Source organism: Haliotis asinina, chromosome 6, assembly GCF_037392515.1.
Source record: "Haliotis asinina isolate JCU_RB_2024 chromosome 6, JCU_Hal_asi_v2, whole genome shotgun sequence".
NCBI classification, from domain to species: Eukaryota; Metazoa; Mollusca; class Gastropoda; order Lepetellida; family Haliotidae; genus Haliotis; species Haliotis asinina.
In genome coordinates this window covers 11,979,938-11,997,814 of record NC_090285.1, presented here as the reverse complement: position 1 = coordinate 11,997,814, position 17,877 = coordinate 11,979,938, and the positions used below count along the sequence as shown (strand labels likewise).

The window sequence follows — 17,877 nt, the reverse complement described above, 5'->3', positions numbered from 1 at the left end:
TCCAATAAAACCTAATGCTGCGTGGAATGTCAACATCCTAACCTGCTTTCCCAAGGGAAAAGATCCATATCGTGGGAAATAATACACAAACGCATTCAACTCATGATCTTCATATAAATGTACTGTGTCAGGGTTATTTTATTTAAAATGCATTTGAATTCAATGGGTAATTCGGGAATGGGGTGAATTTGAATTTATTTTTGTAAATGGTGAGCTGTGTAAGCGACAAACACATTTCTCCATTTATGTGGAGTGTCCCACAGCTCACTGCCCTCAGTTCACATCCTACAAGTCCAATGACCTTTGTGATGACATGAATACACAAGACCGTTTGGAAAGTGGTCTGTAGACCATTGGATGGGTGGATGATTGGATGTTGTTGTTTCAGGGCGCACTCAGCAGTAATTGAGTCTGAACCAGTGATCAACAGCAAGAACATCGCTCTGCGCAGTTGGGACACGATGACTCGTGTCTACCAAGTAGGCGAGTCCAATAGATCACTGAGCGTAGTCAACGTGAGTGAGTATGGTTACATCGCTTTTAGCAGTTATCCAACAGTGTACCAGAAGATGAGAATCGAACTCGGGTCTTCTGTTCGGCGAATGTTTTGAACTATTTGAACTAGTGCCGTTGGGCATAGTAAGAACCCACAGACCGCTACCTGTATTTATAGCTCACAAACAATAGATCTAGGTGATGGGCAGAAGAACTAGAAAGTCCTGGGCACTGATTCCTTTTTGTTCGTTCCAGTATTCTCAACCGGGGAGTGTCAAAGAAATATTCTAATAATACAGTGTCCCTTTTTATATACTACGTATCCCTGTCAGCCTATCTCAGTATCTCAAAGCGTGGATACACGTCTCTTCCATACATGTGACACTCAGCTGGACACCTATGACTTCATGAAACCTATTGTGTTTCCGCCTACTGCATCATGTGCCCATCTGCCATTCTACTTCAAGGATGATACATCAACATGGAGCAATGCCGTCGGCAAATGTGCACAAAGAATGACAGGATATTTTTCAAGAGCGTCTCCAAGCATATTGTCCAGTGACCACAACGATGGGGGAGTGTGTCCCCTGATGACGTCTTTCACAGATCGTGAGAGTAACATCTACGTAGACAGTGAAAATACCATTCACACGCTACAGTTTGTATGTTATTTAAAGTCCTACACACCCGACAGTAATGTGCCAAGGCATTCTTCCTTTACCTTTCTCTTGTTACGCCTAAAGATGCTATTTCGCCAATATACTTTACATCCGTAAGAGTATGGGGAATGTACATAAGAGAAAATGACCTTTTCAATGTACGAAATGACACGTTCAAGGAAATTGTATGGCAAATTACATTGCACTGTCCAATGAAAAAACACTGCTTCAAATCAATCATATTACACTCTCCGAACATTATGTTTCTAGTCAATAATTATTTCATTCAACCATATTTTATGATTTTCGAAACTAACAACCGTCACTGAAAATACACACACAAATGCAAATATAGAAATTTCAGAATCTTTCAAAATTGTTTTACCCGTAAGGAAATAAAGAGAAGGATTACATTTGCCAAAAATATCCAACCGAATGAGCACTCCTCCAGCCATTACTTTAGTAAGGTTTAAAGGTATTTGTCTGCCAATTACTTACAAGACTTTCACGCTCTTCGAAAGACCCGAAGGCACCGAAGAGTGATGTGCATTCCCACATTTAAGAATGGTCCTGTTTCTACACTGGCATCCTTCCGGCACTTTACGTAATCCTGAAATAGAAGTAACAGATGATGAGTACGACCTTCTGATTTTTATCTTCGGCGTATTAAGATAAACTGAATGTTATTCAATGAATAATATTGAAAATATTTAAGAACAGGGAATACTGTATGGTTAACTGACGGCCGAGCAAGACAACGTATACATGGCCGGAACTTCATTATACATCATCGAACTACAAGACCAAACGGATGAGTGCAACTGATCTGGTTTACATCCAAACTTGCTTTTAAGGCCATGCGCCCACAGATGGGTTTAGAAAATGCATTTCGGCAGAAAATTGTGTCTGAATATTATGATTGGTTTCCCGCAAGATATTAAACTCAGTAATAGTGAATTGGCCCACCGCATACGTCTGTCAGCTTATCATCTTTAGCAGATGGTCGCTTGGAATAAACGATGTTCCAGTATTCGCCTTGGCCCTTGTCATCTGTAACAGAGCCGACCAACTTGATGAATAAATGAGTCCGTGGTAAAACACATAACATTGCTAATTATTAAGATACTTTTACGATCAATTTGAAGACACTTGTCGTGGATATGAACATAGATTACAAGCTTTGCTTACAAAGTTTGAAGTCAATATCTCATACCGGAAGTTGTTTAACGCCGCACTCAGCAATATTCCAGCTACACGGCGGCGATCTGTAAATAATCGAGCCTGAACCAGAGAATCCAGTGATCAAAGGTGTGAGCGTCAAAAGCGCTGTTGTGATATATCTGATGAAATGTATCAAAAACAAAATCAACGAGTCTGACCATCCGAGTCGCGTCTAACGACCAACATACGTTGTTGAAGGGCAATTCTAACCCTGATCTTCACGATCATCCCCATAATGAACCAGTGACCAGATGTACTAAGAAAGATCTTATTTACATTAAGTAAAACAAGTCATGACCCTACCTTCCATTGTTTCATCCGAACCATCCTTGCAATCCTTCTTCTTGTCATTCTGTAGCGCGTTGTCCAGGCACTCTCCTGACCCACACCTGAACTGCCCACGTGGACACACGATATCTTGCCAAGATTTTCTAGCGTTTATTGAGTCTGTGGAAGATAAAAACCAATGAAGAGCATGCGGAAAAAAAATAAAATATTAGGATGACTCTTGTATTTCGGGTAAATGGGTCACCCGTATAGATTATGAGGCACAAGTTCAACTTTGTCACCCCCACCCCATCAGCATGAGCAGAACATGACCTTCTCGGTCCTGTTTATAAATTGACAAAATTGTATAGTTTTATGCAGTTATGCAATTAACAAAGACAAGACATTAGAAATTAAAGTCCTGAAATAGTTCAGTATTGTGAATGCTGTGCTTGTTTTCACTATTACGACAAATATAGAATTCTCTACTACAAGCACCATATACATGCACCGTATCCATGTGTCGAGAAGTGATGATCAAAACCGGGTGATGATACCTGGTGACTCGTCACAAATGCCACTATTCAGCTAACTAAAATAGAAATTCTGATCTTGGTCATTTTAATCTCCCAGTAAGTTGAAGATGTTCATATTTTTTTCTACTTAGTTGCTTTAATTCTTATGTATAATAATACAAATAGCTAAAACAGTAACATCAGTGCAAAGGAACCCACTGTTGTCTACACTCAGAAAACAATGTTTGTTTACAGGGCAAAACAGCCTTGAAATTACAATGAATGGATAATGAAAATCAGTGTTAACACTTTTTGTTCCCGAAGAGAGTAAGCACATACTGCCTCAACAGAACCACCCGCCATGCGCAATTTTGCCTAAATATTAAGCACTTACATCTCGACGATACATAGCAGAGTTCATGGCTAAAAACAAACCAGACAATCAAGTGATATGTGAACCATCCACACTCGACCCTCGACGACAACTAACTACTCATGTCCAATCAAAACATACTAACCTAATTCCTGAGACAATACTAAGACTTATTTCCAGCACCACATACACCTCATGATGTGTATCGGGTGGCAACAATGACAGGTATAACCTTACTGGCGAATGTTGTTTTATGTTTGATTTTCTGACATAACCTGGATTGTATACATACTGGAGAATTGTTTGTCGGTCAGGGTTACTGCACGTTGATGCTTGTCATTGTACCCCAATTCCACTTATGCCAGTCACAGGATTGACTGATTGAGATTCGATTATTTACAAGCTGCAGTGACATAGCTCGAGCATGGCTGTGTGTGGCGTTAAACATACTGGAACAGGGACGTCATCCGCACAAACCAGCATTCACTCATTCATACGTGCGATGAAGCATTGTTATGAAATACATATTCTTGTCTTGACATTAACATGCGGGTGTCTGGTAGGACGGTTGTTGGAAAATACTTCGAAGCTGGCGTGCCCTTAGTGTTTGATTGAGAAACAGGATGGTATATGACGAAGATTAAGGTGATTCTGGGAATAATAATCCAAAGCCGTGAGCGAAGTTATTTTTAAGCCGCACTCAGCAATATCCCAGCTGTATGGCGGTTGTCTGTAAATAGTTCAGGACTAGATAAAGCAGAGATGAACAGAGTGAACATCGATCTGCGCAAATAGGAACCGATGACATGTGTCAACCAAGTCAGCGAGCTTGACTATCCGATCCCGTTAATCGCCTCTTACGACAGGCATGGGTTACTGAAGGCCAATATTCAAACCCAGACCTTCATGGGTAATAGTCCAAACCATCAAATGCTTCAACTGTCGTCAAACAGCAACAACTCATTCAGTGATTCAGAGATGATTGGTTAAAGCTAAAGTGATGTTCTTTGGTCTTTGGCCTGTGTTTGACTTTTCAAATCAATTTGTGTTCTGTTATACCACATGAAAAAATAACGCTTTACTTATCTTTCTTTTTCCACTTTGTCAAAACAAATGAGTTAATGGTGTTCTAACAATACTGAAATAGTAGCGATATATGGTTCTGTAAACAGCACTAACACTTTTGATTTAAGTAAATGTCTCCCTTTTAAAAGCAAGCAAATAAACTGTGTTTAACACGACTTTATATAGTATTTTTGTTATATTACGGGTATCAACATTTTGACGACCTATGATATAACTGGTGTGAGGCGATGACTAAAACTCAATCTGCGCATCCTGGTACAGCATATTTACTAACGGTAAAGATCACCAACCCTGAACCACCCACCCCCACTCAACAACTCGTGGTTTCTATAAGTTTATGGAGAAAAAAGTTAATGTTAATCAATAAAATTGGAGACATACTTTTCTCTCGTAAATCGACTGCAAATCACTGAACATCCGTATTAACAGGTTATATACGCACTGCATGTCACATTGAAATAAATATACAAAACAATACAAAACGAATAAAATCCATAGTTCTCAAAATTATTACTTAAGTCAGTCAACTTATTTTGTTTTTAAAGAATTGGAAAATGAATTATTACATAGAATTTATTCTGCGTTCGGGTCCCAGGTGGGACAAACGAAAAGCCCTACTGTCGACCTGACCTGGGCTTTGTATAGCGTAATGACACTACATGGTTTCAAAGAATGGGAATATTAATACATAGGCTAGGCTATGAAAGTTTTGAAGTAACGTCTAAATTCACATCTTGAATTGACTGTGAAATGATTTTTTTTTAGAAAAAAGCAACAAAACCTTTTATTCCAACAAACAATTATTTTGTGTGTCCACTCTGAAGGCTTGAAACGTCCAAGAATTTTTTCAAAACATCTTCAAGAAGTGACAGCACCAAAGATAATGGCATTTAGAAGTAGTAAAAATAAATAATTATCATTTCGTGGCATAAATCACAGTTATTCTGTCAATATAACCGAACACATTCCTATTAAAAATTCAATACTAGTAATCGGGTAATCAAAAACAATATATTTGGAAAGTAAATGTAAAATTACTTACACAAGTTCTCAACGATCCCAAGCATAAGAAGACAGCTGCGAGCTCCCAGTCTCATAGCTAATCCAAAGAGTATGTGAGCCGTGATACCGCGGTGTGTGGAAAGCCTGCAACAGTGACGACCCACGCCATCAGTGACGTTGTTGTAGACAAGATTAAATGATTGATCCAACCTCATTTATATACAGAGACATCCGCGGATGTGTATTGTTTTAAGACAGTAAATGTTAATTGGTTGGAGGGTGCAAGGGCGATTGTATATCCATTGTCAGAGGTGGCTAATCGATACGATAATTGATTAAGTGCAAACATACATCTTCTTTACGGAGTCAGAGTTTTGTCCATTACGATTTGACGTTTCACCTTGCGGTACTCCATACTCTGTAATCTGCGTTATTTACATCTTGTAGCAATGGTGTAAGATAGTTTTATTTCCCATTTAATAAAAAAATTATGCATCATGTGTAAGTTTAGATGATAACAACATCTTACAAGGGTGTTTTTATCTTTCAGTGGTACTTTTATATTACAGTGGTGTTTTTATGTTACATGTGGTATTTGTGTCTCATTCCATGACTTTATATTACGGGCAATGCCAAAGTATAGATTAAGGCTCAAGGACTCGTCCATCATTGTCCTGCATCTAGGTTATGTTTCAACAAAACAACGACCAGGTTTGATGTCACTTCAGTTTAATGTCTTTAATTTTACCGTGGAAACTATTCGGCTAAGTAAACATTCGATATGCATGCGTACTACTGATGTTTAAGTCAACATGAAAGGACAGACATAAACCTTCAGCCAAACTGGCGAGACGTCATAAAGACGTTTGCACATAAAATGTCCTTCAATCAAACACACGAAATTCGCACGATGTCTTCAAAAGTTATACTTCAGATTTGTTTACTGGATTGTTTCGACAAAGGCGCCAAGCAACCTACGAAGACTATGGACGTGTCTATCACAGAGAGATGTTTCATGGGGGAATCATATGTGCAGTTTTCTAAAGTTTTAATGCATAATTACTGCAGACATTTGAAAGATTGCTCATCTTTATCAGTTGACTACACATGCAATGTTTCACAGAATCGGGGGAAAATGCAAAAGGTGTTAGTGTTGGTTTACAAATGTCAGCTTCGTGGTTTCTAATTGATTATTCAGTCCGAAGTACATCAGCTGGACTGTTATACTGAAATGATCGATATGTTGGTAGCTTACTGTGACGGGCATCAACCTGTTGCGGATGGAGATAACGACAATCGATCAAAAGGTGATGAAGTCACTGAAGACAGACTGAGGAAAACCGTGATAAGATTTGAACCCATCAATCAGCGGATACTTATCAGTATCACTTACGTGATACATTATAGTAGTGGGCGGGATGGCAATTCAATTATGACTATCTGAGAGACAAATATGACATATTAATTCTTTGCTGAATTTGATTTTACTGTATCTTATTGAATAAAAAACGTAAACCAATCGCGGAAACAACGACACTCAAGAACCGACCATTCTGTGATCTGAGGACGGTGTTTATTTTCGTTTGTTTTTTTTTAAACAAAAAAATATTCGAGAAATGTATTTAAATGTTAATTTTGTATCCCTGTTTATAAACAGATATAATTTCTGATTGGGCATGCAAAACCATCACGGTGTCTTTTCAGAAAAGAAAGTCAAGAGGAAATATTCGATCTCAGCGAAATCAACGTCACATAAATATAAAAAAAACAAACAGTTTAATCAGCTGCAGCATGCAATGTGAATCTAATTCTAATGCAACGTGGGTATTATCAATTAAAACGAAATATGATTGAATGTGAAATTGAATATACGTGAAATTAAAGTTGTTGGGCAATCATGTCTATTTTAAATTTATTATTATTCTGACACTGTTGAGAGGTCCGGTTTTGTGAATTGTAAAGAGGAGATAGTGGATACTTGGCCTGACCGTGGATGAAAGGTCGGTGCTTCGATCCCCAACCGCATGATAAAAAGACGTTAAACAAAGGTACTTATTATTACTCCGCCTTGTGCTAGGTGTTTATGAGATGATAGAGCCAGCATCGTGTACTTACGACCTCAACGGGCTAACAGTAGTCGGGTTAATACAAGCACCGAGGCAGAGAACGGCGTCAAATCATATTCACTCACTACTTGACTTATGAGTGGACCCCAAGAGGACACTTATTATTTGAATGAAAATGGCAGAACTGTTTCCATATATCCAGTCTACATACTCAACTGCATAACAAGAAGGTTGCTTTTGAATTAATATTATCAATTATGTCAGGTGTTCGCGAAAAGATGAACGTGTCCTTTCCATCGGTGATCCAAACCACTGAGGTAAGGTTCTTGAGGCCCACCCTGGGCCACACTTCTTTCGGAGGTTATAGTTGGCATCGTAAATAATGACTGGTATCTCACACAACACTTGAAAGGAATTTTAAAAGTAACCGATATGGTGTGAATACACTGTAGATAAGAGTGAGTGAGTGAGTGAGTACGGTTTCACGTCGGTTTTGGCAATATTCCAGCAATATGACGGTAGGGGACACCAGATATGGACTTCACACATTGTACCTATGTAGGAATTGAACCGAATTTTCGGCGTGACGAGCAAGTACTTTAACCACTAGGCTACCCCACCGCCCCAAGTACAGTGATATAGCCAAATAAGTCATATATTACCAATACTACGTACTGCACCATGGTTTCCTGTGAAGTGAGTGAGTTTAGTGCTTGGCCGCATTTCAGCAGTATGGCGGGGGACCGGTAGACCCAGTGATCAACAGCATGAGCATCTATCTACGTCACTGAGATACGATGACATATGGAAACAAACTCAGTGAGTCTGACCATCCGATCCTGTTAGCCAACTGTTACGACAAGCATGTGTTGAAGATCAATACTAACCCAGATCTTCACGGACTTCATGTGATGTAGCATTAACGATCGGTGACAAACATAACGTGAGCGTTATATCTGGAATTTATATTCAACTTCTCGCGAACAGGTCATACATTTATGAATGTGAGCATGAGGAGTGACATTGAGAATGCATTGCACGCCAACGTCGGGATCCAAGCTTCACGTTCCTCGGATTACATGCGTCACGGATTGTTTTTATGTTTTTTGTCACGCAGTAATCTACATTCGCTGTGAATCTTGCATAAGCTGATACATGTACACAGACATAAAAATCGAATAATGCATTCACTTATACCGGCATGACTGGAAGCTATTTCTCTTACGTCACCAAATAATGTCCTAAAATTACCGAGTGTAATTATACAACTTCATCTCTGTAAACCCAGACGATGTGTTCAAGCTTTTAAAATTTATTTTTAATATTTATTTTATATTAGAAATACGCATACGAATCACAGTGAAACGTTAATAACATATGAAATGAGCATAACCGAAATCATGACAAACATTGATGATGTAGAGTGACGTTAAATGCTGTTTACTGGCTAATGTTGGACAAGGACAGTGCGTGTATTGCGGAGATCACATGTATTCACATGTGAATCGTGCATGACATTTATCAAGCATAAACGTGACGTGATTTTTTTACAAAAAACATGGTAATTGATTTTGAACTCCATCTTGCGGGAATATTCTGACTGTGAAGAAAATGTTTTTGTATCCAGTTCTTTTCACCTCCTATGACAATGGTTGAATAGACAAAATCATAAAACATCGCATAATCATAAGTTGAAAGAAATGGGATTTGGCCATAATCCCAACTTCTGGAAGAAAATATGCTTTCACCCCTGAGCGATACATATGTGAGGCCGCGCGTGCATTACACTTTTTAGTTGAGATTAGGTGAATAGCTTTTAAAGAGTTATAATATAAGGTTATATCACATATAAGGTTACATCTGCATTGAGCTTCTGCATTGGTCGTCGTGTGCAATAAAGGGAGCCTCTTCTACAGGACCTGGCCCAGTTGGAAGCTGCTTTAGACGAGGAGTGGTGTAGCTGGACCTTCAGAGGATCGGGAGGTTGACAGGGGTATGAGGAGGAAAGTGATGGCTGTCATACAGGCATACAGAGGTTGCACGCGGTATTCACCTTGCATCGTGTTAGACTCGCAAATAGACAAATTCAACACTAAACATTCGAGGGCCACACTTGTAAACACATTGTTTTGTATGGAAATCAGTGGGTTGTTTTATTTGTTTATGTGTTTCGTTTATGTGTTTCCATTTTTGTTTTTGACTTTGTATTGTTTTGTTTGCTTTTTGTTGTTGTTTTTTTTTTAAAAAAATAAGCAATTATCACAATGCAATCAACATGGACTTCATGTGTCAAAGGAGCATCCGGATTAGCAAAACACAGGTTTTTGCCATGTGGTCACCACGATACGTTTGTACATGTTGAAAACATAATACAAGGGGTGCAAAAATACAAGAGGCCCTTAATTAAATTCTTTGTGGATATATTGGTGTAATCATAAACAAAATGATATGCAATATGCGTACATTTAAGTTATTAGATTTGAGTTATTTTATCACGAAGACTTCAGCCAAAATTCATACATGAGGCCAGTGAGATCATACGATGCATAACAATATGATTTTTTCTGGGACAGTTTACATAACAAACTTCACTTGCATCCGTTGATGCCAAAAAACAAGGTATTTGTTGCGAACAGGGCATGACACACATAACTGAGGTATATACTTGTCCCATTTTATATCCGGACAAAAAGCTTCACAATTAGTGTTACCACAATACATTTACCTCAAGGTGTTCAATATTGTACAGTTTCTGTTTTGAGACCAAGGAAACAGAGCACACGAAGGTTTGCAATCGTTATATGCTGATAATGAACATAGTGACGATACGTGCGGTTCGAAAAAAGGTTAGCAAGGCCATTTTATCTTTCGTGTGTCTTCAAAGTTTTCAGAAAGGTCACCGATGAAGATCGTGCAAACTTATTCATTTCTCAAGCCTAAATTCCCTGACTTGTCTGACCCAGACTAAGCTATTTCCAGTCACCAAATTATGTAGGAATATACCACACTGTGACGTGAAAGATCACACATATCCAAAAAGCCATGCTTTAATGAGAATAACATAACGGATCGGTTTCGTCCAGCTGTTCCGTAAATGCGTCCTTGCGTCTTCTTGTTTAATGCCAACAATGAGCAAAGATGAATGTTCACAAGAATTCCAGAGTATATGTGACACATTATGGCTAGCCGTAAGCATAATAATTTGACTTCGATGGCGTATTATTTACACAGAAAAATGCAGGTTGTTTTGGCATATTTTGCGAATTGTTATTTATATTGACATATCGGCATTGTTAACATAGAGGGAGGATGCTAGATCAATGCAATATTTATATATGATGTGATATTTGTCTGGGCAGTTTGTTACATGGCTATAAAGACCTCAAATAACGTTGTCAGTTTGGTTAGTTATATTGTGATGTTAGAACTAAATTATGTAAACGTGGCTGTGTGATATTCTTTGGATTCATTATACACAACACTGACAATATAGAAATACATTCTAGTCCGACACAGGAGAACACAAGTGTATATCGTGCCGTCCCTGTCGTCACCGTGACCATCTCCTCGCCTTCTCTTCAAATATATTCCTATCATATCAACATCTGCACACACACACACTCTCTCTCTCTCTCACACACACACACTCACACACTCACACACACACACACACACACACACACACACACACACACACACGCATGTAACCACATACACAAACACTTATCACCACCAAACATCAACATTACCGAAACAACATTACAAGCAAAACAAAAACAAAGCTGAGATCAAATTAACTTAAGCTCATATCCATAACATCTCAAGATTTAAATATATATTAATGAATGAAAAATGATAGTTTGCAATATATATTGCCTGACAGACAACATAGAAACTACATTTCAATTAAAACAAAACTCCGAGCTTGAGCCACTTTAGTTAAAGTTAGTTAAAGCAGATCCGAAGTATGAAGTATCGATAATTAATATGCTGTGCCCATACCAAAATATTCTTTCATCTGCTTAAAAGTCTATGAACGTTGTGTCACGGTAGAGGGGCGTTGTGAGAACGTGACATAATTCATGTGACATGTGCTGTTAAACGTGACACACCATACACCATAAATGTCATCTTTCAAATTTGATAGACATTTACAGTATGTTGGCCTTTGATGTGGTTTGTAGGCCTGGTGCCAGTTTGAAAGTTATATGCCGAGCTCCACTTGAAGTTTCTTGACGAGAAAAGAGCAAATGTTCATATACGTATATAAAATAAGATAATAAGAATATAACTAAAATATATATCTAGTATATAAAAGTTACGTGTCAGCACCTATACAAATCTTCATATCGACTCTGGTTTGTAGAGAAATGTGTGTGTACGAAGCTTTCCATTCTATCGTGAGATTGGTAAATGAAAATATGAGTGCCAACAAGATGTTTCTGCTTTCTTTAAAAAATGAGCACATGTTCATAATTTTAAACCCTTTAAATCATATATGTGCAATAATCACCAGCAGATCTTGTTGGCTCTTATTGTTTGTTGCTTAAGGTTGCACCCAGAATAAATGGTGGCGGTCTGGAACAGACAGCATGAGCACCGGTCTACATAAGTGTGTTGCCATGACATGTGACAACCAAGTCATTACGACAGACACAGTCAGTTTGTAAAACCACAGGTAGACATGTGCTTAACAATGACTTACCAGTGATGAGAGCAAGATTTATGGATATCAACCTCTTTATTGTGAATAACACGACGTAAAGTTTGCTTTGCTTATGCATTCATCCTCTAAAGATGTGACTTAGCAATGCTTAAATCATTTTGTTCGCTTGCTTCTAAACATAAATAAATCGATCCCGTGTATCATTCGAATGTGTTTGTTGTTCAAACATAACTTTAATCGTGTCAACAAATGCTTTGTTTAGAATTCTGCATAATTTAATGCAGTGTTAAGTGAAACGCATCATATACAAAATTGCCTCTGTCACATATGGTCGAATATTCAGTCGTTTAACAACATAATATGTAACTCATCAAAACACACGTTTTAGTTATCCTCTTAATAGTCAGTAAAATTACGTTCGTCATTATTCTTCTCTGGAGTTCATTCGGTTTTTCAAATACGCCACGTCCTGTGCTGTCGGTGGTGCAAAGATTAGGAGAGAAAATTAAAACATGGATCATTCTAAACATATTTAGCGAAATGCCAGGGGAAATTCATTTGCAATGACGACTTTAAAGTACACGTTGTTAAATTCATTAAAACTGAATTACGCTCAGGGCGCTTCACTCAAGAAACTTGCTGCGATAATTGTTAAGCTTATCTATCTTGTGGTATAACTGAATTCGTTTTAATACCCATGACATGTTCAAGGAATAATGTAGGTGGGCAAAAGAGTTGTCTATAACAAAGTGATCAAGTGGAGAATACAGAACAGAAGTCAAGCTATCGTTAATTAACCCACATTTCTGCAAACATTCGTATGTGTTACGATCTATTTCAGTTTTCCTGTTTACACTTATACAAAAAATCGAGGTTATAACGAACCTAAAGGGATCACTTAAGTTGGTTCGTTATAGTCGTGTTCGTTATATGTATTTCGACTAGAACACAGTAGATGGTCTTGACATCATTCAGTTCGTTATAAACGTTACAGAAACGTACTTTACTGTAAATAAGTGAGTTGTTCTGTTGCAGCAAAACAGAACTACATTGTGCAATACTAATGAGAAAATGTAGTCTTCAGGACAAAACCAAAGGAAACACATAAGGCCAGTATTAAGTTTGTTGTATTTAGTTTCCTTCTTGGTGATGGGAATAAAAGTCTTAACAAAAATTTAAGTGAGTGTCGAAACAGAAACAGAGACTCGAACATACATAGACTCGAACGTACATAGACGCTGAGAAACATTTCTGTGCCCAAATCCTAAGGAAATCCTGATTACCCACTCGAACTGAATACGAATGTGAAGACGTAAACTGTAATTCGTTCGTCACCAGTATATATGTCAAATGACGTGGTACGAGTACCATTCACTATTACGTGTTTTTCCTCCATTCAAATGTTTCCTGTGATTCAAAGTAAGGATGCCTTCAGTCTGTGCATATTTGTAATGATGACAACGAATATGGCATGCGCCAAACGGAACCCGCATCAACTGTGTCAGGAATCTCAGGCATTATCCAAAGATTGCGTTGAGTGGAGTTAATAGCATACCATCTGAAGCTTCTCTTTACCCACTGTGTGGGTTGTGCCATCAGTTCTTTTTACTTCGTCAAGTTTGGTTATTGTGATTTACGTCAGTAGTTCAACACTAACGTGTGTGTAATGGCTGTTTCTTCTTTATGGGAGTGTTGAAGTGATCTCAACCGCTAAGGATCTCAAGCCCAAGAGGGTTCCATTCTCCTGTCTGGCACTTTCATTGATGACCATTGCGGTGGTAGGTGTCAGGTATAGCTCAAGTTAAAACAAGCCAGTTAAATATAGGCATCGTACATTAGATGTTCTATAAGAGGAGTTCAGGCCAAGTGCTGGCTTCAATGGCGGAAAAGGCAAGATTGATCATGGCGTCTCGTAATGATGCCAAATGAATATGAAAACATACTCCTAATGGTTTTGTTGAAAGTGTTATTCACAACACGGGCTTTTAAATAATTCTTAAATATGGTATTCCACTGCATCCAGATTAATGTGAACAGATCAGCAGTGAATTCAGCTTTGTTTTCACGTTTGTGTATGCAGATCTATACGTCAGTGTGTATATGCTGGCTTTCATTTTCTTCTCTTTACATGTATATCCTGACCTACATGAATATATCAGTGCGGCATGTTGGTCGTCGTTATCTTAATATGTGTTGGCCTTCGTTATCTCATCCATATCTCCTGATCTATATGTGTGTGTGTGTGTGTGTGTGTGTGTGCGTGCGCGTGTGTGTGGTGGCCTTCGTTAGGGCAGGGTTTTGCTACTTACTCTGTATACACTGATCTCTGTATCAGCCTGTATACGGGTAACGGTACGCGCGCTATATATTCTGATCCATATGTCGGTATGGTGTGTTAGCTATACATCCTGATTTATATATGTGTGTGTGTGTGTGTGTGTGTGTGTGTGTGTGTGTGTGTGTGCGTGCGTGCGCGTGTGTGTGGTGGCCTTCGTTAGGGCAGGGCTTTCCTACTTCCTCTGTATACACTGATCTCTGTATCAGCCTGTATACGGGTAACGGTACGCTATATATTCTGATCCATATGTCGGTATGGTGTGTTAGCTATACATCCTGATTTATATATATGTGTGTGTGTGTGTGTGTGTGTGTGTGCGTGCGCGTGTGTGTGGTGGCCTTCGTTAGGGCAGGGCTTTCCTACTTCCTCTGTATACACTGATCTCTGTATCAGCCTGTATACGGGTAACGGTACGCTATATATTCTGATCCATATGTCGGTATGGTGTGTTAGCTATACATCCTGATTTATATATATGTGTGTGTGTGTGTGTGTGTGTGTGTGTGTGTGTGTGTGTGTGTGCGTGCGCGTGTGTGTGGTGGCCTTCGTTAGGGCAGGGCTTTCCTACTTCCTCTGTATACACTGATCTCTGTATCAGCCTGTATACGGGTAACGGTACGCTATATATTCTGATCCATATGTCGGTATGGTGTGTTAGCTATACATCCTGATTTATATCTATATATCAGTGCATATATCAGTGCATATATCAGTGCAATGTGTAGGTCTCCTGTATAACTCCTGATTTGTTTATCAAACCTCCTTATCTCATACATATATCCTGATCTGTGTGTAAGTATGGTGTGTTTGGGTTTCATTTACTTCACTCTACATGTAAATAGAGACCCACATCGATGTATGAATTAAGAGTGTTTTGTCATCGTTTTCTCCTCAGTTTATCATTAGATATGTATGTATGTATGTATGTATGTATGTATGTATGTATGTATGTATGTATGTATGTATGTATGTATGTATGTATGTATGTATGTATGTATGTATGTATGTATGTATGTATGTGTGTATGTATGTATGTATGTCGCTATGTATGTAGGTAGGTAGGTAGGTACGTACGTACGTACGTGTGTGTGTGTATGTGTCTGTGTGTCTGTGTGTGTGTGTGTATGTATGTATGTATGTATGTATGTATGTATGTATGTATGTATGTATGTATGTATGTATGTATGTATGTATGTATGTATGTATGTATGTATGTATGTATGTATGTATTGATCTGTATATCGATGTGGTGGGTTGGCTTTCGTTTCCATCGCGATATATCTTGACCTACATCACTATATCAGTGCAGTCTAACGTTAGTCATTTTCACACCTACTATCTGATCTGTGTATCAGTGTCGGGTTATTGTTATCCTATAAACAGTGATCTATATATCGACGTGTGTTGAATTTCGTTAAATCTTATATATATCCTGATCCAAATGTCAGCGTGTTATGCTGACCTATATGTCTTCTTTAAATTCCGATCTACATCAGTATGTTGTCATCAAATTCATTATCCCCTCTATATAATGTAATCTGTATGGCAATGTGTGTATGGTTCTGCGCCCCTTCTCCGACGAGGAAGTATGTGGAGTAATCAGTATCAAGTATCGTTTTACACTAGATTCACCTTGGTTAAAAGTCTAGTCTTGCCCATCAACATGCCGAAACTGTATACCGCGTTTTAAATACCAGTTCACAACTATATGCGTTGCTTTGCCAATAACACAATCAGCATTATGAATCCTTAATAATACAAATATTTTAACCATGCCATTGTGTTTAGGACACACCTTGATGATAATTCCATAATTAATACAGTTTTCCCTGCTTGATTTTGAATACATAGTGATGGTTGAAGGAATACATTTTCCCCTATTCATATCTGCACGTCATTCATGACTAATATGCAGATATATTTAATATTGTTCTACTTACAAACAAAAATACGAAGCATCGAATTTGCTTCTCTTTCAAAGTTGTAACTCGTACAATATAGATTCAAGTAAGGAATGTGGTTTATGTTTTTATGCATTTTCTATCAAAGATTTCATTAAACAAAAATATTCGGTTAACATGTTATGAATAATCTCATCACACATTCAAGAAGTATAGGATATGAAAAATGTCGATAATTTTTTACATTCGAGATAGTGTGTAAAACCGATACAATGTCCTTGTTTACTTACCTGTCAATCCATGTTTCCACGATTCATTCACGGATACAGTCCATCGTATTGTCTAGTATCACTGACATGAAATAGGCAACATATGTTTGCAATCCAATAACACATCTCGATAAAGACTGTTCCTTTCAACAACTGATTATCGGAGCACAATGCTTGATGACTACCAGAGGTAGACAGCGTCAACACACGACAGTGTCCTCCAGGCGTTTGTGTCGATCGCGTCTACATACAGGTGTATATGCAGGATTCAGAACATAAACAACCTAGGTCCTTGACACAAGTCTTTCGGGAAATACCACGCTAACAGCCAGTTATGGACAAGGTAACGGGTCACGTGCTTTTCATTGACAAAAGCGATGCACTATGTATTTCCCCAGCCTAAAGATACCCATTTTAGTTAAGTTTTAGTGGTGTTAAGATGCAAGGCAGATTGCAAACAGAGCATGTGTGTAAAAGCCTAGCAATTGGAATCTTGAAACATAGTTGGATGAGTACGTGATAAGATAACCTTGTCCTCTTTTTCGACAGCTATAAATTCACATTTTTATGCACGCTTATTTTTCATCAATATAGGTTTGCAGTTTAGTTCGTGTAAGACAACAAAACAAAAAGCCTCATTGTAACACATTCCAGAACACATCTAAAATATTTCTCTCTTTGAACTTTGCTGTTTCCATTGGCAGTTTGTGACTGTTTAGTGAGTCTCAGTGTTGATTGTCAAGCTGATGACAGACAGGCGTACAGAAAAAATGATTTAATACATAAATGTGACACGGGACACGTTATTCTGGCATTTTATGTTTTGTATATTATTTGCATACATAATTTCCCTACAAAAACGTTTAGCTACCTTTTTATGTTTGAAACGATTTTGTTATGAGCTTTAAACCCAATGTGTAGTCAGTACATGTCTGCCTTTAAGGGATTGCAGAAGTTCCCTCACACTGAATATTGCACAACCACCGTGTGAGGTACTATGTACTTTCTTTAGAAGAGAA

At 38.2% G+C, this 17,877-nt stretch overlaps 1 protein-coding gene across 1 annotated transcript in view; it reads right to left on the bottom strand.

The window, feature by feature from the left end:
- The window catches only part of LOC137288082 (relaxin receptor 2-like), a 34,805-nt gene extending 17,706 nt beyond the window's left edge, over positions 1 to 17,099 (bottom strand). Inside the window, exons 1-5 of the mRNA XM_067820457.1 lie at positions 16,880 to 17,099; positions 5,659 to 5,762; positions 2,679 to 2,822; positions 2,121 to 2,204; positions 1,653 to 1,764 (exon numbers count right to left, since the gene is read on the bottom strand). Coding sequence (XP_067676558.1) covers positions 1,653 to 1,764; positions 2,121 to 2,204; positions 2,679 to 2,822; positions 5,659 to 5,713 — 395 coding nt within the window. The 5' untranslated portion in view covers positions 5,714 to 5,762; positions 16,880 to 17,099. The remainder of the gene's footprint in view (positions 1 to 1,652; positions 1,765 to 2,120; positions 2,205 to 2,678; positions 2,823 to 5,658; positions 5,763 to 16,879) is intronic.
- Positions 17,100 to 17,877: the final 778 nt, after the last annotated feature.